The sequence below is a fragment of the Mesocricetus auratus genome, unplaced genomic scaffold (genome assembly GCF_017639785.1).
Source record: "Mesocricetus auratus isolate SY011 unplaced genomic scaffold, BCM_Maur_2.0 Super-Scaffold_100023, whole genome shotgun sequence".
Classification (NCBI taxonomy): Eukaryota; Metazoa; Chordata; class Mammalia; order Rodentia; family Cricetidae; genus Mesocricetus; species Mesocricetus auratus.
Genome location: NW_024429204.1, coordinates 22,991,476 through 23,017,676, shown reverse-complemented (window position 1 = coordinate 23,017,676; position 26,201 = coordinate 22,991,476). Strand labels below are relative to the sequence as shown.

Here is a 26,201-nt window from a genome sequence, read left to right as displayed (position 1 = left end):
ATTCTCATATTGTACTGAAGTGACACAAAGGCCAGGCAACTTTGTTCACATCCCAATTTGGCCATCTGCCACAATATATCCAATTGTTCCTGAACCAAATTAATCTGTTGGTTTACCAACATCAGGCCTCCTTGTATCTGAGAATTGGCAGTGGCCTGTTTATCTAGGACCATGGTCACAGTGGCCTATAGTTCATTAATGGTTTGAGTTGTCTGCACAGTGGCAGAAAGTGCAAGGGCCGAGGCGGTAACCGAAGCAGTAACCGCGGCGGTGGCTATCAGGCCCACAATAATAGCAGAGATCCCAAAAATCTCGCTTTTCCCTAAACAAACTCAAATTACTTGGCGCCTCAACAGGAGCTGGAATAAATCGAGGCATGCGCATTACCAAAGCAAAAGGGTGCTTAATAGCATCCCAGCATAATGCATAAAAACAATTCTAAGCAGAACAATTTATTTCTTTCTGATTCTTACCTAAGGTATCATTACTCACAACCCAAATAAAGGGCAGCTGAATAATTAGTTCTCTTAAAAGGGGTATACTTAACATTGGAGGAGGACCAATCAGATGATCCAGAGCTCTGTCCCTCACTCAGACTGTTGCCTAATGCCCCTTTCCAATCAAAAGTAATCTGTCCCTTCTCACTATCATAGGAGAAAGATCAGTACAGCTTCCATTAATTCAAAAGGATTAGCATTAGATCTTTCTGGATCCATATGAATAAAATTATCCTTTAATGAAGAAATCACAGTAAAGCACAAGCTTCCTACTAATGACAAGGTTCTCTCATCCTGAAAACTCTGTATCTGAGGATCTAAAGGCAAAAAGGCAAGCCCCAACTCTCTATTATTTGTGAAAAATCTAGGGAACACCTGGGCATTCTGCATCACTGGCATCGGTAGGGGGAAGGTAGACATGATGGCCCACCGTAACTCTCCCATCATACTAGGAACCATCATCCCGAGTAGGAGAGTCTTCATCACCCACTTGGCCTCCATCCTTCTTATTCTGGAGTTGTGAAGGAGCTCTTCGAGTGAGTCTTTCAGGGATCCACAGGGGGTTTTCTTCCTCCTGTGGAAAAACACACACAGCTCCCCTGGATCTTATAAGAATAGGATCCGGGCCTTTCCAGAGATCAGTCAAGACATCTTTCCATTTTACCATTTCTTTTGGCCTATCAGGCTCTAAACTGTGGCGATCAGCCGCAGTGTGGCCTTGGGCATCACAGTTCAAGAAATTAAGGGTAAAAAGTGCCATGGATACAGCAACTCTTGGTACCGAGGGTAGAACATCCTCAATACTCCCCTTTTGTTTAATCAGATATGATTTGAGTGTACGATGGGCACGTTCCACAATGCCCTGTCCTTGAGGGTTATAAGGTAGGCCAGTTAGATGGGTAACATCCATTTGCCGACAAAACTGTCGGAATTTTTGAGAGGTATATGCTGGTCCATTGTCTGTTTTTAAAATTCTGGGTTTTCCCCAAGCACTCCAGGCCTCAAGGCAATGTTGAATCACATATGAGGCCTTTTCCCCTGTTAGGGGTGTGGCAAACATTACGCCAGAACAGGTGTCAACAGAAACATGAACATATTGAAGCCTTCCAAAAGAGGGAATATGAGTAACATCCATCTGCCACATCTGCAATGGTCTAATGCCACGTGGGTTTATTCCCATGTGGGGAGTAGGTAAGAATTCGCAGCAATTCTGGCATTGAGTAACAATTTCCCTAGCCTCTTTCCTGGATAGAGCAAAACGACGGCGCAAGGTCTCAGCCGTCACATGAAAGCGCTTATGGAATTCTTTTGCTGCTTGTGCATGGGTAGACAAGGCAGCGGCCACCAGCTTTGTAGCCTTGTCCGCTAAGTCATTCCCTAAGGACATGGGACCTGGGAGTCCAGAATGTGCTCGGACATGGGTAATGAAAACAGGAAATCTCCTATTTAACAAGGCAGCTTGTATCTTCTGAAAGATGTTAGCAACTCTGCTGGAGGATCTTATTATTCCAGCTATCTCAAGGAGATTAACTGCATTAACCACATAAGAGGAATCTGATACAATATTGAGGGGTCCTGGAAAAGCCTCAAGAACCTCCAGTACTATCAGACATTCTACAACTTGAGGTGAAGTTTCATTATATTGTTTAGATATAACCCTATCCTTGACCACATAAGCTCCCATACCAGTTTTTGATCCATCAGTGTACACCACAGTCCCATCTGGGAGTGGGTCTTTAGCTGTCACTTGTGGAAACACTATAGCCTGGTTTAGGGCAAACTGTAAAATTGGATGCTTTGGAAAATGATTATCAATTTGTCCTGAAAAGGAAGTAACTAAAACTGCCCAATCACTAGATGTGGCTGCCAAGGTCTGAACTTGTGCAGCAGTATAAGGCACAATCAAGGAATCAGGATCCCTGCCAAAATGTGTAACAGCTGCTTTTATTCCGCGAAGCGCGAGCTGTGCAACAGCATCAGGGTACCAGTCAATAATCTTAGCAGGGGAAGCATTTGGATGAATCCAAAGTAATGGTCCATGTTGCCACAGGACTGCAGTTGGCAATTGAGCTGTCTTAAAAACACACAGATTAAAAGGTAGTGACTCCTCAATTCGTTGTAATTGTGCTTCCTGTAAGGCCTCTTCCACCATCTGTAAGGCTCGGTGGGCGGCAGGGGTAAATTTTCTGGGTGAGGAGATATGAGGCTCACCCTCCAGGAGATCGAAGAGGGGTTTTAGATCAGCAGATGGAATTTTTAAAAAGGGCCTCAACCAATTTATATCTCCCAGAAGTTTCTGAAAATCATTTAATGTTTGTAAGTGGTCTTTGCGAATTTCTATTTTCTGAGGAACTATATTTTTGGGAGTAATCTTTGAGCCCAAAAAGAGCCCTGTATCTGCAATTTGAACCTTTTCTGAGGCAATCTCTAATCCCCACTGTTTTAATTCAGCCACCAGCATGGGAAAAGCCTTTTGTAAAACATCTAACTCTTTGTGACAAATAAGAATATCGTCCATATAATGGATAACGATTAAAGATGTAAATTGCTTCCTAATTGGCTCCAAAGCCTCCTGCACATATAGCTGACATATTGTTGGGCTATTGGCCATGCCTTGCGGCAGTACCTTCCACTGAAATCTCTTGTCTGGTTCCATATGATTAAGAGAAGGGATAGTGAAGGCAAACCTTGGTCTATCCCGTGGGTAAAGTGGAATAGAGAAGAAACAATCCTTAATATCTATAATAATAAGCTTCCAATCTTGAGGAAGTGCAGAAAGCAAAGGAAGGCCTCTTTGAACAGGGCCAAAAAGATGCATCTGATTGTTAATGGCCCGCAGGTCGTGGAGTAATCTCCACTTCCCAGATTTCTTCTTAATAACAAAAATTGGTGTATTCCATGGGGAGGTAGAAGGCTCTAGATGCCCCAGCCGTTCCTGTTCTTGCACTAATCTTGTGACAGCCTCTAATTTTTCAGAGGATAGAGGCCATTGAGAGACCCATAACGGCTCCTCTGTTTTCCATGGTATGGGTCGTGAAGCCTCAACGGCCCCTAAATAAAACCCAGTCCTTTTCTACCCCGATTTCCGTGTTGTGTAATGGGTTTTATTCTGCCTTGTTCTTGCCTACCCAAGCCTCTACCATTTGTATACCCCATCTTTGCCATAATGGCTGATGCCTGGGGGAGTATTCATTAGTTAGGGTCATGCCCATGGCTTGTAACACATCTCGTCCCCATAAATTTACAGGGAGTGGCAACACATAGGGGGTAAAACATCCCTGTTTGCCTTCAGCATCCCGCCAGGTTAAGGCTGAGGCACTGATGGCAGGAGAGGACTGGTATCCAAGACCTTGTAGAGAATGAGATGAAACAACAGTGGGCCAAGACTTCGGCCACCAATGGAGTGAAATAATGCTTTTGTCTGCTCCCGAATCCATTATCCCTTCAAATTCTTTTCCATTAATTAACAATTTTATTGTAGGTCTCTCATTTAGGGGTATAGCCAGATAGGCTGAATCACTTCCAGAAGATCCCATAGCCCTTTTTTGTAAAGTGTAGGTTTCTCCATCCCCGAGGGAGGGCAGCAACACCAGTTGTGCAATTCTATCTCCCTGCTTTATAGAAAATACACCCCGAGGGCTAGAACAGAGAACTTGAATCTCCTCTTTATGATATGGGTCAACAATCCCAGGATATATAATGAGTCCCTGTAAAGTTAAGGAGCCACGGCCCAGAATAAGCCCAATGGTGGCAGGGGGCAAAGGTCCAGGGAATGGACTGGGACCGGTTGAACATTCATTTGGGGCATGAGTAAGAAGTCGGAGGCGGCACGCAAGTCCATTCCGGAGGTTCCTCGGAAACCTCTACTTCCTCTTGATTGCTTTTCTGAAATTGGTTCCCATATTTCTGAGGGCCCTGGGACCATGGGCCCCGTGACCCGTTTTTTGATTGGGGTACCTTGGATTCTTCAATAGGGGGCAGAAGCCTCCCTTTTACATCCCGGACTGACCTGCATTCGCTAGCCCTATGATAACCTTTACCACAACGATAGCAAAGCTTCGATTCTCTTGTTCTTTCAGGGGCTTGACAATCTTTCTTAAGGTGCCCCATTCTCCCACAATTAAAACAAGCTTTTCGATTAGATAAATCTCTATACCTGTGCGTTTGTAAAATGGCGGCAGCTAGTCCTGCATTGGTTAGGGGTCCCCCAGCTCCCTGCACACTCTGAGCCAATCTTGTAAACCTTTGCTTTTGCGAGGGCGATAGCCGCTCGACATTCCTGGGTTGCTTGTTCATAGACAAGTTGCTCAATCAGGGGCATAGCTTGTTCTGAATCACCAAAGATGCGACTGGCGGCCTCTGTCATTCTGGCCACAAAGTCTGAAAATGGCTCTTGGGGTCCTTGGACAATCTTTGTAAGGTGTCCACTGGACTCTCCCCTTTTTGTGAGGGCCTTCCATGCTTTAATAGCGGCGGCCGACACCTGACCATAGACGCCCCAGATGTAGTTGGTTTGATTAAGGGCATGTTGACCCTGACCTGTCAGCATTTCAAATGTCCACTGCCTCTGATTCTCATCTTCAGCCGTGGCATTAACTCTAGCTTGTGCCTGGGCTGCATCATACCAGAGAGCCTTCCATTCCATGTATTGTCCCATGTTGGGAAGCACTGCTTTCACTGTCGTTTGCCAGTCAGTGGGAGTCATGGCAAAATTAGCAAGCCTTTCCACCTGTAATGTGGTAAAGTTAGCATTGACCCCATAATTACGAACGGATTCGGCCAATTCTTTAATTTGATTGTAATCTACAGGGGTATGTACTCTTCCGCCTTCCACATTCTCGAATACTGGAAAAGCCATTTGTATTTTTCTCCGTTCCTCTAAAGGTAAAAAGGAGTCAGTACCAGTATTCAGCCGAAGCTCATATGGCGGAGGCGCTGAGAGGCGTGAGCCCGCCGGATTTATAGGCGGTGGCCTCACATTCATTTTTGTTTTCAGTGGCCGGTGTCTATCAGGGTGATATCTTTTTCCTCATACCGTGCCACCTCCTCCTCTAGACCACCTTCTTCGCTAGAATCCAGAGTGTCAGAATCAGAATTATCTAGCTCCAAGGCTTCTAGCTCTACTGCAGGGTATAGACTAGATTCTGGCTTTTTCTTTTTCTTAGATTTGTTAAGGGGTGAATGATAACTCCCTTCTTTCTCTCCCCCTTTCTTAACTTCCTGGGGAGGGCCTTTTTTCTTAGACATGTCTTTTCTTTTGCGAGCTCCCATTCTCTCACTCCGTTCAGTTTCTGACATGCTATCCTGAACTTCCTCTAAGGTTCCCTGACTTTCTATTATAGCAGGGTGACAGGCCTCATCCTCCAAGCAGTTTTTAACTAGCTTCCAAATGGCTTTGGTACCTAAGCAGAGATCTCCTTCTGCATGCTTCCTGTCTAGTTCTTTACCTAGCTTGTTCCATGAGGCCACAGTGAGGGACCCGGAACAAGCATACCATGGTGCCACTCTATCTACCTCCTTCACAAAATTTTGAAGTGTTCGTGGTGCAATTTTAAGATCTCTTTGTTTTAGCACAGTCTGTAAGGCTGTAACCACTGACTGTGACGACCCCATCGCGCTGACAGCTTATCTAAAAAACGCGCTCAACTCCGTTACCAGACTGACAGCACCAGACTGACAGCACCAGATGGACAGCGCCAGATGGACAGCGCCAGATGGACAGCGCCAGACGGACAGCGCCGTTCTGTCAGCACCAGCCACGATGAAGGAGAAGGACAAACAGGACTAGCACCAAAGCCTCCACTGACCCGTCCCACGGTGATGACAAACTAAGGCCAAAGTCGAGAAAAGGGTTGTTCAGGATAAAGCATACCTCTCTGAACCTACGTCCCTGCAGTTCTGAATCCGCCCCGTTTTCCGAGGGGTCTCCCGCGGCGCCGGCGATGTTGAAGAGTTCCCGGGTTTCGGCACCAGATGTCCCGCGCTACCGTCTCGCCAGCAAGAACGACGCAGAACACTCGGATCCTTCTGCAGTAAAGCTTTAATGCATCTTGAGAGATAGATGATCAGCTTCTTAGAGGGAGACCCCAAGCTAAGAAACCCAGCCCCTTATATAAGCCTAGGAGCTCCGAGTGAGATGTGTAGAGCCGGGATTGGTGGTTTGCACATCACCCCAGATGACGTCACGGGAGAGGCACAGTTTAAACGGTTAACTCCAACTGACAGCGACAGTTAACTCCAACTGACAGCGACAGTTAACTCCAACTGACAGCGACAGTTAACTCCAACTGACAGCGACAGTTAACTCCAACTGACAGCGACAGTTAACTCCAACTGACAGCGACAGTTAACTCCAACTGACAGTGGATGTCAGCGCCATCTTCTAACGGCAATAGCGATAGCGAGGGCGGCTCCTCACAGTGGAGTGGGGGTATTGTGGTTTGGTCCAGCTCCAAAAGCCTCAGAGTCAGTGAAGTCAATGTGTTACTCTGAATCCAAACCCTGAAGATGAGGATGGGGGTAGTAGTGTTATAAGTTTTAGAGCCCCAAACCAGGGAACCTGAAAAGATGGGGCAGGGGGTAGCGAGAAAACTTTGGCTGCCTTTGTGTTCCTCTGGCTCCCAGCAAATTTGATGGTAGTCCCTACTCAACATACAGTCGCATGCCCATCTTCTCTGAAAATACTCTCATCGAAGATTATTCTAATATACAGTGTATACAGCTTTTATATTTATGCTTTTGATTGCATTCCGAAATATTCTTTGTTTGGCATCCTCAACTGATTTCCATAGCTTAATTCTAAACAGTCACTAATCTATTACTTCAAACTGTGTACTGACCACCAAGTGCCACTTGGCATAATGTACAGAGCAGGGCTGGGTTTCCATCCTCCTTCATGGAAATTTGGTAGCTAGATGAGCACATGGCTGCTAGGAATCCTTTTGCCAGATTCCATCTGGCTAAGCTATAGAACACAGACCCTCCCCTTAGGCCAGAAACAAATCCTGGCTATTGACAGCAAGAGCTCTACCTAACCCTCTATTCATGTCATTCAAAAAACTATCAACCAACTCCCAGCAGAACCAACTTCAACAAAATCCATTTTGGATATTTCATCTTCTTCTTTTTTTTTTCAAAACACTTTGTTGCATCTTATTTGGTACCTCATGTTTGAGAACAAAAAAGAAATTACATTTGTAACTGCAGGAAAAAGAAGCTGGTCTGTTATTGAAAAAAAATATTGGGCCCTTTACAAATTACAAAGTCTTGGGCTTGCCTGAAATAACTGAGCAAGAAATATATTCTTAGAAATGAAGGGTTTTGAGTATTACAAACCTGTGACAATTTGGAAAGTTCCAGAGGTATCTAAACTGCAGCACTTTTTTTTTCTGCCTACCTCGAACAAAGCCTGCAGAGGTTTTTAGCTATTAGTCTCTTGATCAGTCATAGAATGGTGAAAAATTCATGCTTGCTAATTAATTAATTGATGTCACATCACAATGCATTTGGTTCTTGCATTACAGTTTTAGCAAGTTTGACCAAAACAATGCTAAAGGTTTGCATTGTTATTTTAGTTCTTCAAGTTTTTGTTAAAATTGAGTCTGTTCCGACTGATTTCTTCGGTTAAAAACTGTGGTACAAGAAGACCAAATTGATCATGTCCAGCAAATTTTAGAAACAAAACACGCATGGACTGGAGAGATGGCTCAGTGGTTAAGAGCACTTGCTGCTCTTCTAGAGGTCCTGAGTTTGATTCCCAGCACTTATGCTTTTCATTCCTACATGTGTCTGTGCTTCATGGCGCCTAAGTATATTAAATGTTACCTTGTATCACTAAAACACACACACACACACACACACACACACACACACACACACCACACGGATACTGAACATCTTCTAGGTTTTATATAATGTGCTTGGTAGCTCTGTAGAAAGTTTTTGTCATTCTCCTCTTCCCCCTTCCTTTTCTCCATTCTTCCCCCTCTCTCTTTTATCCATCTTTCCTGCCCTCCATCCCTGCCTCTTCTCTCCCTCCTTCCTTTTCCTCTCCCCTTCCCCCCTTCACTCTTCCCTTCCTCCTCATTCTCCAGTGTCCATCTTGAATCACATTTTCCTGTTCACTTTCTCCTGGTTCCCCTGAACACCTCAGTAGGGCAAAAGTGATCACTATGTAAAAGTCACTATGATTGTCTGAAGAAGGTATTCTCTTACCCTGCTCCCTGCCCCAGAGTAGACTATCAGGCTCAACCAAAGATTCATTTACATTGCATGTATTTATTAAGCATCTAAAATGTGGGGGTCACTACACTGGAAGGCGGGGGTTCAAATGCAGCATCTTGTAGAGTAGGCTCCTAGGTGGACAAGCACTCTACCAGTAAGTTACACACCTAACCCAAGACTGGTTTTCTAGAAGGGAAAGAACAAGGAGGCAGAAGAAAGTCAAGCCCCTCCCAGTGCATGTTACATAAAAGATAAAGGGCAGAGGAAGAGTCGGGTAGATAAGATGCTGGCGGGTCTGGTGTCTGGAAGGTTTGAGTTGAGGCATAAAGAATGCAAAGCATCCAGTTTAGGAATGTGTAGGATTCAGGGTAATTCGGGTCCTGAAAACAACCTTGTCAAGGCTGGAGATAACCATGATCTTCCTGTGATCATGAAAGCAAGGCCCGGGGCAACTGGACAGAGTAGGGACACAGGAGACCGGGAGGAAATGAGGCTAAAAGGACAGGAAAAGATTAAACTTGGCAGAGGACAGGGGCTGAGAAGGTGACTCACCCAAGGATCAAAGCTGGACATGAGGGGTGAAGACAGAGAATCTCAACTATACTAATTGTAGCCAGTGTCTGGGCTGAGGTGAGGTGCTTGCCCAGAGGTAAGCCCAAACTGTGGCACTGCCTGGTGTCTGATCTGGACAGTGCAAAATGCTAGCTGTGTCCCCATGGGTAAGCTACTTACATTTTCCTCCTTGTTTTCTAATTGGTAAAATGAAGAAATGGCAATAACCATCTGCTTCCCATGCAAGGACTTGGGGATACATATGGGGCTCTTAGGGTGTTGGGTACAGTAGCACTAAGTCACTAGCTGCTGTTACTTGTCACCATCTTCAAAGTGTGAGCCTCAAGTTCACAAGTTCATAAGCACCACTCTGTTGGTCCATTAAAGAGATTCATGGTGACCCAGCACAGAGTCAGGGATAAACCAGACTGGCAGCTTGCTGATGGACAAGGACAGAAGGAGGGAAGGAAGGCAGAGAGGAAAGACAGAGGGAGGGAGGAAGAGAGGGAGGATGGAGGAAGGGAGGGAGGATGGAGGAAGGGAGGGAGGATGGAGGAAGGGAGGGAGGATGGAGGGAGGGAAGAAGGGAGAGAGAAAGGGAGGCAGGGTGGGAGGGAGGAAGGAAGGAAGGGAATGAAATTATCAGGTCAATTTGCAGTCTCCATAAGTGTTTCCTTATAGAAGTCAAATGCCACTCAAAGGGTCACTTAGACATCAGGGAGTTGAACATGCTCACAAATTAATGCTAAATGCCCTGACAGTGATGGGCAGCTTCAGGCAAAATATCCCAGTGGGAAATCCTCCTCACTTAACCACCTTCCCAGGTTCCTTCAGGGAGCTAGCCGCTGCAGTCAGACAGTTTGGGATTAGGTGTTAGTCTACAGAGTTGGATGGTATCGAAGGTGGGGGCTTTGGGAGGTGATTGGGTTATGGGGATGGCGACTTCGTATATGGAGTTAGTGTCACTGAACAAGACTCCAGGCAGTTCTCTTGCTCTTTATCTGCCTTAAGAAGGACAACCAGGAGACGGCAGCCCGCAACCCAGAAGACGACCCTCACTGGAACCCTGCCATGCTGGCTCCCTGTCCTACTTTGATTTCTATTGCTGGGGTAAAACACCAGAAAGGGCTGACTTGGTTTACCCATTCTGATGACGGTCTGTCCTAAAGGGAAGTCAGTGTAGCAACTCGAGGTAGGAACCTGGAGGCCATAGAGAGAGGTTCTCACCCTTCCTAATGCTGCGACCCTTGTACAGTTTCCTCACGTGGTGATGACTCCCAACCATAAAATGATTTCATTGCTACTTCAGAAGTGTAATTTTGCTATGGTTATGAACCATAATGTAAATATCTCATATGTAGGATATCTGACATATGATCCCCACAGGTTAAGAATCACCGTTATAGAGGAATTGCTTACTGGACTGAGCCTCATGGGTTGCCCAGTTTGCTCTCTTACACAACCCAGGACTACCTGCTGAGGGGTGGCACCATCAACATCAACCATTACTCAAGAAAACGCCCAAATGGATTTGCACGCAGGCCAGTCAAATGAAGGTGTTTTCCCAAGTGAGGTTTCTTATCTTCCCAGATTAACATAGCTTGTGTCAAGTAGACAAAAAGACAAACAGACCCAAACTAACCAACACACATCCCATTTCAGATCTCTGATACAGAACTGTGAGAAGTAACTTTCTGTGTCTATAACTCCCCAGCCCACCCCACACACTTTCTTATCCGATGCTGTTATAAAGATCAGAACTGATTTCAGCAGGCATTTTGGTACCTTTGGAACCTGGCACATTCTATGCATTGTGGTTCTGATAGGAAGGACAAGGGCGCCATCCTTTTCTGGAGTCTGAGGAGAATGCCCTTGGAGGCAAACACAGGAGAGCAATGAAAATAGCTGGAGGAATGCAGCCCAACACACAACGACCACAGACATAATCTACATTTTTATAGCAGCCACATTTTCAAAGGGGAAAGAAGCAGATGATATTGATTTTGGTAATATATTCTGCGTAACCTAAAACCTAATTATCACCATTTCAACATGCAATAAATATACAAAGTAAAAGTTTGCTGTTTTGTTTGGTTTGACCTACTACATCTTAGAATTCACTGCTCACCATGCATCAGGGACACATTTCAAGTCGGATACCCAGTAGCTATACCTGACTAATGGATACCATGCAAGGTGGCACAGGGTTATATTTCCTCAATGTACCTGCATCCAATTCAAAGACCTGTCTAAAGCCCAAATGTCTAGACTATTGTGCTGGTCACAGTATAGGCACTTGGTAAATCGTAGAATCGGTGTTCCCTCTGTACACTGAAAAGAAGTCATCCCGTGAAGATTGCTGTGGAGATGAATAGAGATGACCCCTAAGGGTACTTTCTGTTATTCATTCACCTATAGTTTACTGGGTCTAGAGCATACCAAGAACTTTTCCAGGATTTTGGAGGTACCCCAGTAAACAATACAAGGATCAATAACGTTCCAGCTTATACTATGTGAGGGATGACATAGGTTATCATGCAGGCAAATGCAAACCGGGCCCCGCCCCTTGGGGACCTGGCCTTGCAGGCAGTACCCTGGCTCTGTAAGCTGGTACAAAGGTCCCTTAAGAGGCAAGCTCCGCCCACTTCCTCTCTCTTTCTGCCTTTCCTCTGGCCTCTCTCTTTCTCTCTTTCTCTCTCTCCTCTTCTCTCTTCTCTTCCCTTACTCCTTCGCCTTCCCCCAATAACCCTTATGTCTGCAGGTCTCTGTCTCTCACTGACTGTTTGTCCCTCACTTGCCATGGAATCTACCAAAGGCACCACCTTGCTCCGTGTTCTTACAACTATGGAATAAAGTTACTGAGTTATACAAAGTAGCGAAAGCAAGAGAGTAAGAAGGTTAAGCAATGTACAATAGAACAGTGAGAGAGCAAGATTCTCCATTCCTCCAGTTGTAACAAAACACCCAAGGCTGGGGACTTAGGAACACAAAGGTTTTTTACTGTTTTAGAGGAGGTAGAGCATGGTACCCACTTCTGCTTGGCACGTGCCTCATGGTAGATGACACCACAAGAGCTGTAGCTTGTGCAGGAGAGAGATCACATGGTGAGGCAGGAAGGCACACAGAGAGAGATTCTGAGTTCAGACCTGCCCTTTTCTAACACCGTGCATTCTTGGAAATGAACCAGGAACCCAGAACTACCATATTTCCTTCCACTGAAAGTGCAACCAATGATCTAAACACCTTTGAGGAGGTCTCGCATTTTTTTTGTTTGTTTTTTGTTTTTCGAGGCAGGGTTTCTCTGTATTGTTTTGGAGGCTTTCCTGGAACTCGCTTCGTAGACCAGGATGGCCTCGAACTCACAGATCCGCCTGCCTCTGCCTCCCGAGTGCTGGATTAAAGGCATGTGCCACCAACGCCCGGTGAGGTCTCACATTTTAAAGATGTCACTACCTCTGTACTCATGACCAAGCCACAGACACAGGGGTCCTCGCAAGGACATCTAAGTCACTGCAAGGCAGGTATGGGAAGACGCTGGGGGTTTTCAAACAATATCATCAGGGATGATATGTAACATATCATATATATAATATATCATATATGATAAATAATATATCAGGACGCTGTCATCGTAATGAAGACTGTAACGGTGAGTACTCCAGGCGGAAGGCATGTGACAAGCTTACATTCTGAGAGACAAGTGTACTTGCCATGGTAATGAAAGGCCATCTTATGTCTTGAGGTGATGGAAAGAAGCTAGTCGGGGGCCTTGGAGATTATGGTGGGAACTCCTCGCCCCTCTCCAAGACAGATGGGGAGTCATGTGAGGATTTTAAGCACTGAAATAACTTGGCTTCCCTCACAGCGGTGCCAGATCCCAGGCCCTGCTGGCTTGTGAATGATGGTTGCACAGTTACTGATCCGTGGGAAGCCTTTGTCCCGGGCCAGGAAAGTGGACTGAGGAGGGTAGTTAGGGATTGGTCCTGTAGACTGCTGAGTCCTCCTGTGTCCCACATGCTGGGCACCCTGCCCTATGTGTCGTGAAGAGTGTCACGCCGAGCAAATGCTTTTACTTTGTGTCACAGCCTTGAAGCATGAAGAACGCTCAAGGGAAGAAAAATGGAACGGGAGATGGGGTGTGCGCCCCGAAGCCCCTGACTATTGACACCCTTTCCTTTTTGAGTATCTCATCCTCCCTTTTGTACCCAAGAAGTGCAGAATAAGATTCTTGGAATTTAGGGTTTTTTTTCTAATCCTCACATTTGGATTTGCAGATATGCCAATATTTGGATTCAGAGAGCTGTAATTTAAGCCAGTCTCTCCCCTGGAACCGCCTGGTGGAATGCATCTTTCATGAGGCTCCTGCAGGAGCCCGGCTGCAAGCTTAGCCTCTGAGCACAAATCACACTTTCAGCAACATTGACGATATGATCACAGGGCCCCCTGAAGCAGTGGGCCTGCTGGGGGGCCTCTTCTCCATCTCTTCTGTCTCAGCAGAAATACATGGACCGGAGTTTGGGGGGCTCGAGGGTCCAGCCCTCTGGTGCACTTCCTCGCCTCTTCTCCAAGGTCCTCCTCCTTATCCCTGTCCATATACAGAGGAGTGCCTGGAAAGAGTCTGATCTGGTGATGTGAGAAAAATGAAACAGAAACTCTCTGGTACTTCTTTCCTTAATCTGGAGGTTGTATGGGTGGGGAGCGGGCCTATGCTGACTTCGTGGCCCAGATCTGGCTGGTTTGGGAGGTGAAGGAACACAGTTGTCAGTCGGTAGCTCTCAAAGGTGAGGTGGGCGCAGCAACTATTACCTATCCCAGAGAATGGTATTTAAAAGCAAAAGTCCCAGAACGAGCGTTCAAAGCATAGACTCTTTGGTTGGAGGACTCTGTCTCTGCCCTCATTAGGCCTATTAACCGTGAGGTCTCTGAATACCCAGCTCTCCTGCTTTCTCTGCCCACTCTTACCCATCCCTGCATGCATCGTGCCCAACTCAGCTCTCCCGACAGCTCTAGGTTCAGGGAGGCCAATGACCGAGACAAGGGAGACACCCAAGATGGCCTCTGCCGCCATTGGCTTTGGTCAGGAAATGTTCAGAGCTCAAACCAAGTCCCTCCGATCTGCTGGTGTCGGGCCAAACAAACACACACAGGATGGGGGCCTTCCAGCCCTACCCCAATGTTTGATTCAGTGTGAAAAGCAGACACAGAAGCAGTCAGGTTCGTACGTGAATCCGACCTCCTCAGACCTCTTCCTTGATAATGAGTGTGACTCACACTTCCTGTGGACTTAGCATGCTTGCTGGGGAGACACAAACATCGGGATTGCGTGGAGACTTAGCACAATGAAGCTCACAGCAGGTGGTTGTCCCTCTACTCCTTACATAGAGTCTGGTTTTTACATGGCTGGTGAGCCATGGCCAGCGTGCACACGACCTTTAGGATTTACAGGCTGCTTCTGCACGTAGCTTTCCCGTGAACATCTCCAGTTAGACAGAGATAGTCAGCCCCGCAGGAAAAGCTGAGAAACTGGGCCCAGCATGGAGAGGAGACAACTCTAACAAGGCAAACACAAGGAATGACAAGTTATCGGCTCCACTCTGCCACACTGCTCACTTTCCAAGATGGCCCCTCAGGGAAGACAGGTAGAGATCAGACTAGGGGGTTGAGATGTCCAGTGGTGTAGAGAAAGCTGATTTTCAGGAAATGCTATCATGTCTGTAAGCCTGAGGCCCGGCCTGGGGACAGGCAGAAGTCTAGATTGCCTAACCATATAGTTCACAGATCCCCGTTGTGTACATTCTTGGAATCATGCTTTTCAGTGCAATCGCTCACCCTGCTTGCTGTGTCTGACTCCAGGCCTCGTAGGGTTGAAAGGTCGATTCTCAGTGGCTTCGACAGGAACTCTGAGAGTGACTAGCTGGCATTCAGCACAACTTGTCTTTTATTTCATGTGTGGAGAACATGAAGTTTGTGTTACTCTGTTGAATGATAAACTCACAAAGTCCTGCAGCAAACCCAAATGCAAACCCAATGGCCACTTATGAGGGGGTCTTCACTGACTCCATTTTTGCTCGTGAGGTTTTATCTCCTTCTCACGTCTGGGTCACCCACAGCACCTGCTTCCTTTCCTGCTCTACAGGCCTGGGTGGCCTGAGGGACAAGCTGAGACCCTAGGCTTGTCTGTCTCTATCAGTATCTCCCAGCCCTGCCTGGGCTCAGTCTTGTTTTTTCCCTTCCCCGAACACCCTGGCTGCAGCCTACCTCTGGCGTTTGCTTTCAGTCTTCCTTCTGGAGAGGAGACCAAGGCCAACCCTTCTCCTCTTGCCCGTCTCAGCCCAAGTTTCAGTTTCTGGGGGTCCCCTTTGATATCTGTTATAAAGCAGTCCACTTCCCTGTCACTCATTCTTTCCACTATAGCGATTCCATCCCAGGACGCTGCTTCACACTCTCACAGACCTGATCTCAGGTATCTGTTTATTTATCCCACACCTCCTTGTCTTAGTGTTCTATTGCTGTGAATGTACGCCATGCCCATGGCAACTCTTACAAAGGAAAACATTTAGTTGAGGCGCCTGGCTTACAGTTCAGAGGTTTAGTTAATTATCATTATGGCAGGAAGCATGGCAGCCCACAGGCAGACATGGTGCTGGAGAGGGAGCTGAGAGTTCTTGCATCTTTTTTTTTTAATGCGCATTGTTGGTTTGCCATGGGAGTCGGGTCTGCTGGAACTGGAATTACAGTTGTGAGCTGCCACGTGGGTGCTGGGAATTGAACCCAGGTCCTCTGGAAGAACAGTCAGTGAGTGCTCTTAACCACTGAGCCATCTTTCCAGCCCTGAGTTTTTACATCTTGACCAGAAGGCAACAGGAAGTAGTCTGAGACACTGGGCGTGGCTTGAGCATATATCAGACTTCAAAGCCTACCTCCACAGTGACGCATTTCCTCCAACAAGGCCATACCTACTCCAACAAAGCTACATCTAATAGTGCCTATGGGCTTATAGGGGCCAAACACATTCAAACAATCACACTCCTCCATTTAAGAGAAAAATGCTACAGTAGCTGATATTAGCTGGATAAAAGGGAACACTCCAGTATCTGTTAAATGTCATATACTCGTGTCTCTTTTAAAATAAGAGATTAAAAAGTATGGGCCTGCTGGGTGGTGGAGGCACAGACCTTTAGTCCCAGTACTCAGGAGGCAGGTGGATCTCTGTGAGTTCAAGGACAGCTTGCTCTACAGAGAGATTTCCAATACAGCCAGGACCACTCAGAGAAACCCTGTCTCAAAAAAACAAAAACAAAAAAACCCAAAACCCAAAAAAACAAACAAACAAAAAAAAAACAGACAAACAGAAAAACAAAAGCAAAACAAAACAAAACCAAAAGGGGCTAGGTTCAATCTTCTGTACCACAAATAAAAAACTGATAAGTAGTAAACACATGAATTAGAAAACAATGAGAAATAACATAGAATCATGAGCTGAATTATACGTGATCAAGTGATAAGGTATGAGGTGTATGTATGTTGTATGGAAAATGGAGTCAGCAAAGAGACTTCTAGGGCCAGGTAGGAGACCTCAGCAGGCGAGGTGACAGGACAGGAGTGGAGGCAGCCACAGAGCACATCTTTGTAAGGCAGCCGCTCCCCACTGCCATAGTTTTGAAGCAGTGGCTCTCAAGCTTCTTAATGCTGCGGCCCCCTAGCCATGCTCCTTGCTATCTCATAACTGGAATTTTGCTACTGTTATAAATGACAATGAGAATTTCTGCCTACGCAGGCTATCTGACATGGGACCCCTGTGAAAGGAACATCTGACCACCAGTGGGGTTGTGACCCACAGGTTGCGAACTGCTGCGAGTCACCTCAGCTCTGTCTTTCTGTTGCTTTCTGTTCCGGGTAATGGGTCTGATGGGTTTCTATCCTGCGATTTTTTTTCCCCAATACATCTGATAATCTCAATTATATTAAATAATTATTTGAACAACGCCTTTTTTAAGGTATCACATGCTGATTACCACATAAAACCAAGACATTGTTTATTTTTTTCTTCTTTCCTTTTCTCTTTGTGTGTGTGTGTGTGTATGTGTGTGTGTGTGTGTGTGTGTGTGTGTGTGTGAGAGAGAGAGAGAGAGAGAGAGAGAGAGAGAGAGAGAGAGAGAGAGAGAGAGAGAGAGAGATCAAACCCAGGGCTTCCTACATTCTAGGCAAGCACTCTATCATGGAACTATTTTCAGCCCTTAGGAAGTAATCTTTGGTCTATGGCAAATTTTCCCTCCGCCATCTTCTAAACACTTATTAACTGAATGACTATCAAAAAAGATGACGTGATGTCTGTTACCTCTGGACTTTATAGTCAGTCAGCTGAGTAACTGAACCTCTACTGTGATAATAAGAGAACAAGAGTCATGAAGTCCAGCTCTCTCACCCATTAGGCCTTGACCCCAGAGTGCTGACAGGAGTCTACTATGTAACTGTTATCTTCTATATATATTCCATCTCCAGCCAAGCCATCCAAACTGGCCCACAGTATCTGACCGGAGCTTTCCCCATTCAACAGACAAGTTCTAAGAGGAACACTCATCCCTCTGTGCTCCCATGGTAGGAAGAGAGACCCCTGGAACATGTTATGCAACGCTCTAAGAACCGCTCTCCTAACCACAAACACCTGCAGTCAGTCAGAAAATATTGAAATTAAATCTTCAGGAGATACACAAATCTCTCCTTTGGTCTAGCTCATACTGTGATCTTAGGCTTGCTGAAGGCCTAACTTCCATCACAGCCCTCACAATATTGATTGCTCGGGCTTAAAGGTACATAAGTACATTGATTTTTGTTTGCCTTCTCAAACTAAACTGCATCATGGTAGTGTTAGTGTGTTCCTGTTTCCATGGGTTGGTATACACTGAGTGAATAAATAATGTTACTTGGAAAAATGTGGTCACTGGAAAAGAAGGCACAGGTCTTGAGTTGCACTGTGAACTAACTGGGTTGGGTGTTTCCTAAGCTTTTCCATTGTGAGTGGCACCAAAGATTCTACACCAGCCTTTCTGACCTATTATTTGAAAGAAAAAAAAAAGAGATCACTTTAGTAGTTTAGGCCTGGGGTAGAGACAGGAACCCAGCAGGAGGAAAAGTGTCTTCTTGTGGAGGTTTATTAGCAATAGGGCTGCCACTTCCCTCTAAGCCAGGGGGAAGGAAATATATTCACCAGGGGCTTTTGCTAATTGGTTTCTAATTTAAGGACAATTAAGCAGTTCTAAACCCCCATTCAGTTCCTGAATGCTTTCTCTCACCACTAAATTAAAAAACAAAACAAAACAAAATCTGGAAACAAAGAAGTCTACGAAATTAACTTTGGCTTCACTTGAAGGGACACTTCGTATCACGATGGGCCTTGGGAGCCGGCCAGTAACTGCTTCATACTGTTTCCTCTTTCTGAAAAAAAAACTGTTTTCTATTGTCCCAAAATGTTACTTGTTCTGGAAACACGTCCCTGCTGAGATGTTTCTCGAGCAGTTGCACCATAGACAGAATCCTTAGGTCACAGATACGTTCTGCATAATAAAAGGCAGTCCCTCCCTCAATGGAAGGCGAAGAGGAAGAATTACTAATTATTCTGGCCTCTCGCGTTTCTCTACTTCCAGGTGGCATTTAACTTCCAACTTCTCAGATCCCCAACAGGAAGGCAGGCGGACTTGGGCGGTGCAGGAAGCCGGTAGCAGCGGTGGGTACCCTAGTTACCAGCGGGATTTAAACCCACTACGGAGGGGGCGTGGCCCGGGCAGGGCGGCGCAGCCCGAGTGGGCGGGGCGGAGGCGGAGGCGGGGCTCCGGGAGGCGAAGCCTGGTGCAAGCAAGACCCGTGCTCCCGGAGCCAGCGTCTGTCTCTTTAAATGCCAAGGGCTGCGCTCCCGCCCGGGAGCCCGGAGCCGGATCTACAATCCCGTCCCTCCCGCTCCGGCGCTTGTTGCTCGCCCGGCCCGAACGGGAGCTGCGGACCCCGGGGAGCCCAGCTACCTCGTTCTGCTTTCCTCTTCGTGCTCCACCTTCCGGGGGATCTGCGCGACGGGTTGCACGGCAGCGAGCGCGAACAGGCATTGCCCCCCCCACCCCGCCCCCGGCTTCCATTCTTGGGGCGCTACGCAGCCGCGCGCGGGGCGGGAAGGGGAGAAATGCGTCCTTCCCCGCTGCCTGGCTTCGCCCCGGTCCGCGCTGGGAGAGGAGGCACTGCGGAGCCCACACCTGCAAACTCGCCCTAGAAGTCCCAGGGTGCGGCAGGGCGCCCCTCCCGCTCCCCTAGGGCTTTCACCGCTCGGCGAGTGAGTCGGCGCAGGTAATCCGAACCCCAAGGCTGGCGCGCGGGGGAGGGGCCGGCGAGCCGCAGCAGGGACTTGTCGCAGGTGAGCCAGGTGCGGTGGCTCACCTGCCACGGCCACGCCGCGGGAGCCTCTCCGGTTCCTGGGGGTGCAGGCTTTGTGGGCTAGTGCCAGGGCTAGTCAGGACCCGGAGTGGGAGGGGAAGTTAGGAAAGAGACGGGAATCGGAATAAAGTTTCTGTTTCCTTCCCCCCCCTCCTGCCCAGGGTTGGCAGGTAGGGCGAGGGCGGAAGCTGTAGGCGCAGCTGATGCAACGGGCTCTGGCCGGGGCCAGGTGATGGCTAGCGGCTGGAGCGACCATGTCTCCGGTAATGGTTACCCTAGAGGTGGAGAAACGCGAGGAAGCTCGCCCCCCCCAGACTCCCCCTAAAATGGCTCCAGGTGCTCGTCCCCCACCCGTTCTCTTTGCAGAACAAAACGTCGTTCCCTTGAGTGGCACCTACAAATACGTTTTGCTTGCCTCCTCTTTCCAACAGGTGGCTTCAGCCCCTGCCCCGGGACCGGTGCCAATGACTCTGGTGGTGGTTTCGCTTTCTCCCCTGGCAGTCCTGTGAACGAGTGTCCACAGCGTGATGGGCAATCAGGTGGAGAAATTGACCCACCTAAGTTACAAGGAAGTTCCCACGGCCGACCCGACCGGCGTGGACCGAGACGATGGGCCCCGCATAGGAGTCTCTTATATTTTCTCCAATGACGACGAGGATGTGGAGCCGCAGCCACCGCCCCAGGGGTCTGATGGCGGAGCTTTGCCGGACTCCGGGGACCGGGCCCCTTTGCCCCCGCCGCAGCCCTATGACCCGCGGCAGCACGAGGTGGAATGCTCGGTGTTTTATCGCGACGAGTGCATCTATCAGAAAAGCTTCGCGCCGGGGTCGGCGGCGCTAAGCACCTACACACCCGAGAACCTGCTCAACAAGTGCAGCCCGGGCGACCTCGTGGAGTTCGTGTCGCAGGCGCAGTACCCGCACTGGGCTGTCTATGTGGGCAATTTCCAGGTAGTGCACCTGCACCGCCTGGAGGTGAGCAACAGCTTCCTCACCGACGCCAGCCAGGGTCGGCGTGGCCGCGTGGTCAACGATCTGTATCGCTACAAGCCCCTGAGCCCCAGCGCTGTGGTGCGCAACGCGCTGGCGCACGTGGGCGCCAAGGAGCGCGAGCTGAGCTGGCGCAACTCGGAGAGCTTTGCCGCCTGGTGCCGCTATGGCAAGCGCGAGTTCAAGATCGGTGGCGAGCTGCGCATCGGCAAGCAGCCTTACCGTCTGCAGATTCAGCTCTCGGCTCAGCGCAGCCACACTCTCGAGTTCCAGAGCCTGGAGGACTTGATCATGGAGAAGCGGCGCAACGACCAAATCGGACGCGCGGCGGTGCTGCAGGAGCTCGCCACGCACCTGCACCCGGCTGAGCCGGATGAGGGCGACAGCGAGGCGGCTCGGACTACACCGTCTCCCCTGCGCCCCCCTGCAGCGGGCTCCGAGGAAGAGGATGGAGACTCGGTGGTGCACTGATACTTAACCTGGGCTCTGAGCCGCTGAAGGGAGCTGTTTGCAACGGCTGCGCCCCCTTCCTCCCCACCCACACCCCCTTCACCTGGGCCCCATTTGCTATTCCTGGGCCTTTTGGAAAACGCAGAGTTGGTGCGATGCACAGCCGACTTTGGACAGGGGAGGAGGAAGGGGACAGAGGGAGCAGGTAGGAGCACTTTTGCCTGGTGGGTGGCCGTGGGGAACATTTTCTTCCTGTCCCCGCAGTCTCTGCATTTCTTTTTTTTCTGAGGTGAGGTAAAGTGTGAACTTGCTTGGAGTTTCAACCCTGACAGATCCGGGGCGAAATTCAACCCTTCCTATGCAAGCAGGCTTGGGGGATTTCAGAGCACCTCCTATGTATGCCCTGCGTTTGTCCTCCGTCCTCTCTGTGTCCCTCCCTACTTTCAGCTTGGAGGACGCTGGGTACAAAGGCCAGAGGGGATTGGGGGCGGGGCAGCTGGAAGAGCTGCTTATCTGGTTCCCCCGCTGAGCCTGTGGTGCTTGGGATCATAGAGGGTGGAGTGATTTATGGGATTCCCCGGGCACAGGGCTGCTAAAACCACAAGATCTGGGAGCAGCAGACCGAAACCAAACAGCCCTGTATTAATTAAGTGCAACCAATACTTTAGCAAACTCAGGCTAAGGGCTACAAACTAACTCTACTACCTCCCTCCTCCCCATCCCCAAATACCCCCTCTTGGGATGCTGGCTCTAAGCGGAGTCCCTGGCTCCCAACCCCCGCATCCCCCTCGGTTACAAGTAAATCATTGTCAAAGTCCAGCCAGAAAGAGGATTCTGGTTTTGGCCTGCTGTTGTGGACTGTAGAGCTATGGCGGTGTTATCAAGGGAGGCAAATAGCCCTTTGTGTCTGTGATCTAATTAAACCTGCTTGGCGTGCTCATCTCCAGGTCACAGATGGGGTTGGCTTGTGCCACCCCATAAAATATCCTCTAGGGAGTTGGCCAGCGATGCCCTGGCAAGAATTAAGTCTCTCTTTATGCCCTGGCTGAATGGTGAGAGGAACCCTGTAAAAATACAGCGGGACCCTGGGTTCTTTTTGCTTTTTATTTTTCTCTTCTTGGGCCTCCTCCTTCCTCCCAGTGGCTTTGTTCTGCCTGGCGGGAAATCCTAGGTTTCAGACAACTGCTGTAGTAGGGTTAGGTTCACTTTGCCATCCATGACTGATGCTGTCCAATTCAAAGGTGCAAAGTCTTGTCTCATGGACCCAGTTTCTTTGTGGCTTGGAGAACATCCCATTCAGAGCCCTTTCTTGATTAAGAGTGGTGGACGTGAGTATGGTCCCAAACGTAGGTTGGTGATGGTGGAATGTGTTGGTGGTGGCGACTGACCACCAATTGGGTAGCAGTTGGGTCTGCTGCCGAGCTTCATGCACTTTTTAAAAAATTAAATTGATTTTGTTTTATTTCACTTTGCATTCCAACCAAAGTTCTCCCCCCTTCCCCCGACCCCACTCCCTGACCTCCCCCACCCCACCCCCCATCCACTCCTCCCAACAGGTAAGGGCTTCCATGGGGAGTCAAAGCCTGGCACATTCAGTTGGGGCAGGACCAAGCCCCTCCCCCCCTGGGTTAAGACTGAGCCTGGCATCCCCTCATAGGGAATGGGCTCCCACAAGCTAACTCATGCACTTTAGTACACGGCTTTAAGACTGCTGCAGCCTGTGCCCTGAACTGTGGGCAGGCCTTTGACCACAGAGTGATTATGGGCTGCCTGTCAGCTGCTCTGAAAAGCTGAGAGCATTTAACCATTTGATGGCCTTCCCTGCCTCCCACAGTCCTTGTACCTGACTGGACAAGTCATTTGTGACCCAGTTCTTAGCCATCGGGACAGACTCTTGCTTGAGTGCCCTGAAGCCGTGGCCATTGCTTGAGGAGTCTCCAAATCAGGCTTTTCAGACATAAAAGTCGAGAGCCTATTTTTTTTTAAGCCTAGATCTTCATAGAAGTTCAGCATGAAACTTTTATTATAAAGACACTTCAGGCATTTCCTGCTGTCATGGTGACTACCAAACAAGTCCTTATTCCTTTGAATGTTAAAGATGAGCTATACACTAACCTTGGTTTAGGACATTGGGGTAAGATCATTTTCTAACTGGAAATGCGCATCTGGTTATTGTGTTCGCATGGCTGTCTGTCTGTTTCTGTGGTCGTGTTCTTGGAACGGCCGAGCAAGATAAACACAGTAAGCCCTCCCATGTCTAACAGATTTGGGTTAATGGAAGTGAAAATTGGTGCCCACTATGTGGACAACGGGGGGGGGGGGTCAGAACAACTGTCCCCAGAAGCTGTGAGATAGCAAACTCTGTCTCCTTCCATCCATCCTTACCTTCTTCGCCCCCACCACCACCACCCTGGCCCCACCCCACGAAGAAAGTCTGTTCACACGCAGTGTAGCAGGTGGTTTGTCTTAACGCATGGCCAGCTCCAAAGGAAGAATGCATAAGATCCATCCCACCTGTAGCGTTCTTACTTCCAGGTGATTTGTGCTGCCAACAATTCAGCTGGGTACCAATGGTGGCAAATATGTTGTACTTAGAAAGAGCTGTCCCATTGGAAGTTTCTTAGAAGGTCTCTAGCCGCGGTTCTCAACCTTTGGGGCACATCCCAGATATCCTGTATACCAGATGTTTACATCATGATGCGTAAGGGTAGCAAGATTCAGGTTATGATATGGCAATGAAGTAATGTTATGGTTAGGGGTCACCACCATGTGAGGAACTGTATTGAAGGGTCACACAGCATTAGGAAGGTTGAGAACCAACCTCTGGTTTGAAGTAAAGTGTCATCAACTTAGGACTCTAAGAAGAGTGTCATGTCTGTTTTGAAGACGGCAGTGTTGTGGGGAAATCATTTTCGTTTTTTCTTTTAATGTCCTGGCAATGGCTACACCTGGCACTTTAGAAAACAAAAGTGTATTTAATAATTTTTGTTTCTCCGTAGGAATAAGACATAGAACTATTTTGTACTGTGAATTGTGGACGCTCTTTGAAGGAAAGAAATATTGATTTCAGTGTTCTTCTGAAGCTGTGGAAAGGATAAACAAGCAGGACCCTGCGGAACACATACTAAAAAACACCAGACAAATTCTATTTTCTTACCCGAGCAAATATTTTATTGAGACTGCGTATGTATGTCAGAGGGGCCTACAACTTCAGCTAAGCCAACTTTTTCTATGGAAAGAACTGGTACTTTTGTAGCCTTTATCCCACATTTAATTTAAAATGACTTTGTAGCAGTACAGTGTCTAGCAGAGGACTTTATTCCAGAGCTTGAAGAAGATTTTTAGTTTTTATGAAAATGGTTCAGTGGTTAAAGCCTCTCAAAGCTTTGGTGCTTCGGGCCTCATGGCACCATTGGACAAGAACAACCACGTGAAAACATATTTTTTGGAAGCAAAACTTTAATTTTATATGACATATACTATGGAAAGATAAGAAAATTTAAGGACTACTTGTTTTCCTTTTTTCTTTTTCTTAAAATGGATCTACTGTGTTGAAGACTCTTGATGGTATGTGCTTGTCTAGCCATTTTTGAAAAGCAAAGTAAAATGGAGCGTGATCATAGTCACCCAATGGATTTGTTTGGAAGCTTAGATTTTGTTTTGTGAATTGTTTAAAAATCAGGATAATGATAAGGTTGACTGTGTTATTCATCTTTTCATTGTTGTTTTGTTCTTGGTTATAAATCTGTGGCCTGTGGAGAATCACCATCAGGATACACACTCCACAGGCGTTTGATTTCCCAGCAAATGGTAGAAACTTTTAATTTTGTTGGAGATTGTATGTTAAATCGATTTTCTTTTACCACTTCTTGAGGAGGAGGTTCTAGTTTGAAATTGTATCATTTCCTTCAAAATGAAGGGCAGTACTTAGTTAAATAAAAGATTAATGACATCTTTTAAGCCATTTCCTCTTCACTCTGTCTTATTAAAATAAAAGCTGTCAAGTTCTTTTGAAAAATGTTATGAGGGTTCCCAATAAACCATCTATTATTAGAGTTCATTGCATTCATTTATCCACATATATACCTTTTCTTTTGACATTTTTGATCTTAATTCAAGCTACTCAGGTTACTGTAATATGTCTGAAAAAATATTAGTATGTGTCGTCCTTGCATGGTCGGAAAATAGTTTGGTGGATTCATTTAGTTGACCAAACTCTCGAATTTACCATGCTTGAATTAACCACCCATTGCTTTGTGCTGTCAGGGTTCTCGAAAAGTATCTTGTGACCACACATCTTCAAGACGTGGTTTTCAGTAACACTGTGAATGTTGCCAGAGGATGCACTTATTAATGGAGTCTACAATGGGAAGTTCTGTGTTTGGCAAATTATGGTGAACTTTCGGTGGTTTCAAAGCCTCAGGTAAAGCACCATGCTTGTCACATGGCTCTGTTGATATGACAACAGATACGAGTGCCTACAGTTGGGAGGACAAATATGACATCTAAGAAAGGGTATCTTGGAGGTCTTCCAGCATGGCCCAGGCCAGCCAGCCTCTGAAACGAACACCACAGTCTCAAGAGATGCAAATCCAGGCTGAGAATCTTACATAACAAAGTTGAGTGAGGTTCCAAGGAGCCCAAGGATCAAGAGGCCGGCCATTTTCCCTACTGTGGTCTCCAGTTCTCATTACACAAGAAACTTGGGGGAGGAGAGCCTCATGTAGACTTCCCACTGCTTCTTTGCTAGTATTGGTGGAGACTGCGGTTCCTAGTTCTTCTAAGTGGACTTAGCTTGCTTGATGTAGGAAAATGACATGTTTCAAAGCGTTTTAAAGAACCTCTAAAACGAACAGGTTCAGAATAGGTGCAAAAAGGCTTCTATTAACTTTCTCTGAGTTTCCTGGGGAAACTGCTTATTAAACAAATACAGCAATTTGCCTGCGGAATAAATGCATTTGCAGTCACAGTAAGGTACAGCCCTGAGCGTTATGAAGACCAGAGGATGTTGAGCCCAGCCCTGCATCAATCTGAAGATCGTAGTGGGAATATATGTTCCACGCTAAGCTAT

General features: G+C 47.4%; 1 protein-coding gene across 2 annotated transcripts; it reads left to right on the top strand.

Moving 5' to 3' along the window:
- The first annotated feature begins 19,098 nt into the window (after positions 1-19,098).
- On the top strand, positions 19,099-25,185 carry Lratd2 (LRAT domain containing 2). 2 transcript variants are annotated; one of them, XM_005078684.4, is made up of 3 exons: positions 19,099-19,604; positions 20,123-21,335; positions 24,130-25,185. In XM_005078684.4, the coding sequence occupies exon 2, from the start codon at positions 20,219-20,221 to the stop codon at positions 21,149-21,151; it is 933 nt and encodes a 310-aa protein (XP_005078741.1). In that variant the 5' UTR covers positions 19,099-19,604; positions 20,123-20,218; the 3' UTR covers positions 21,152-21,335; positions 24,130-25,185. The 2 variants fall into 2 exon arrangements, with proteins under 2 accessions (XP_005078741.1, XP_021087832.1); XM_021232173.2 differs by having other exon boundaries at positions 19,099-19,671.
- The last annotated feature ends 1,016 nt before the right edge of the window (positions 25,186-26,201 follow it).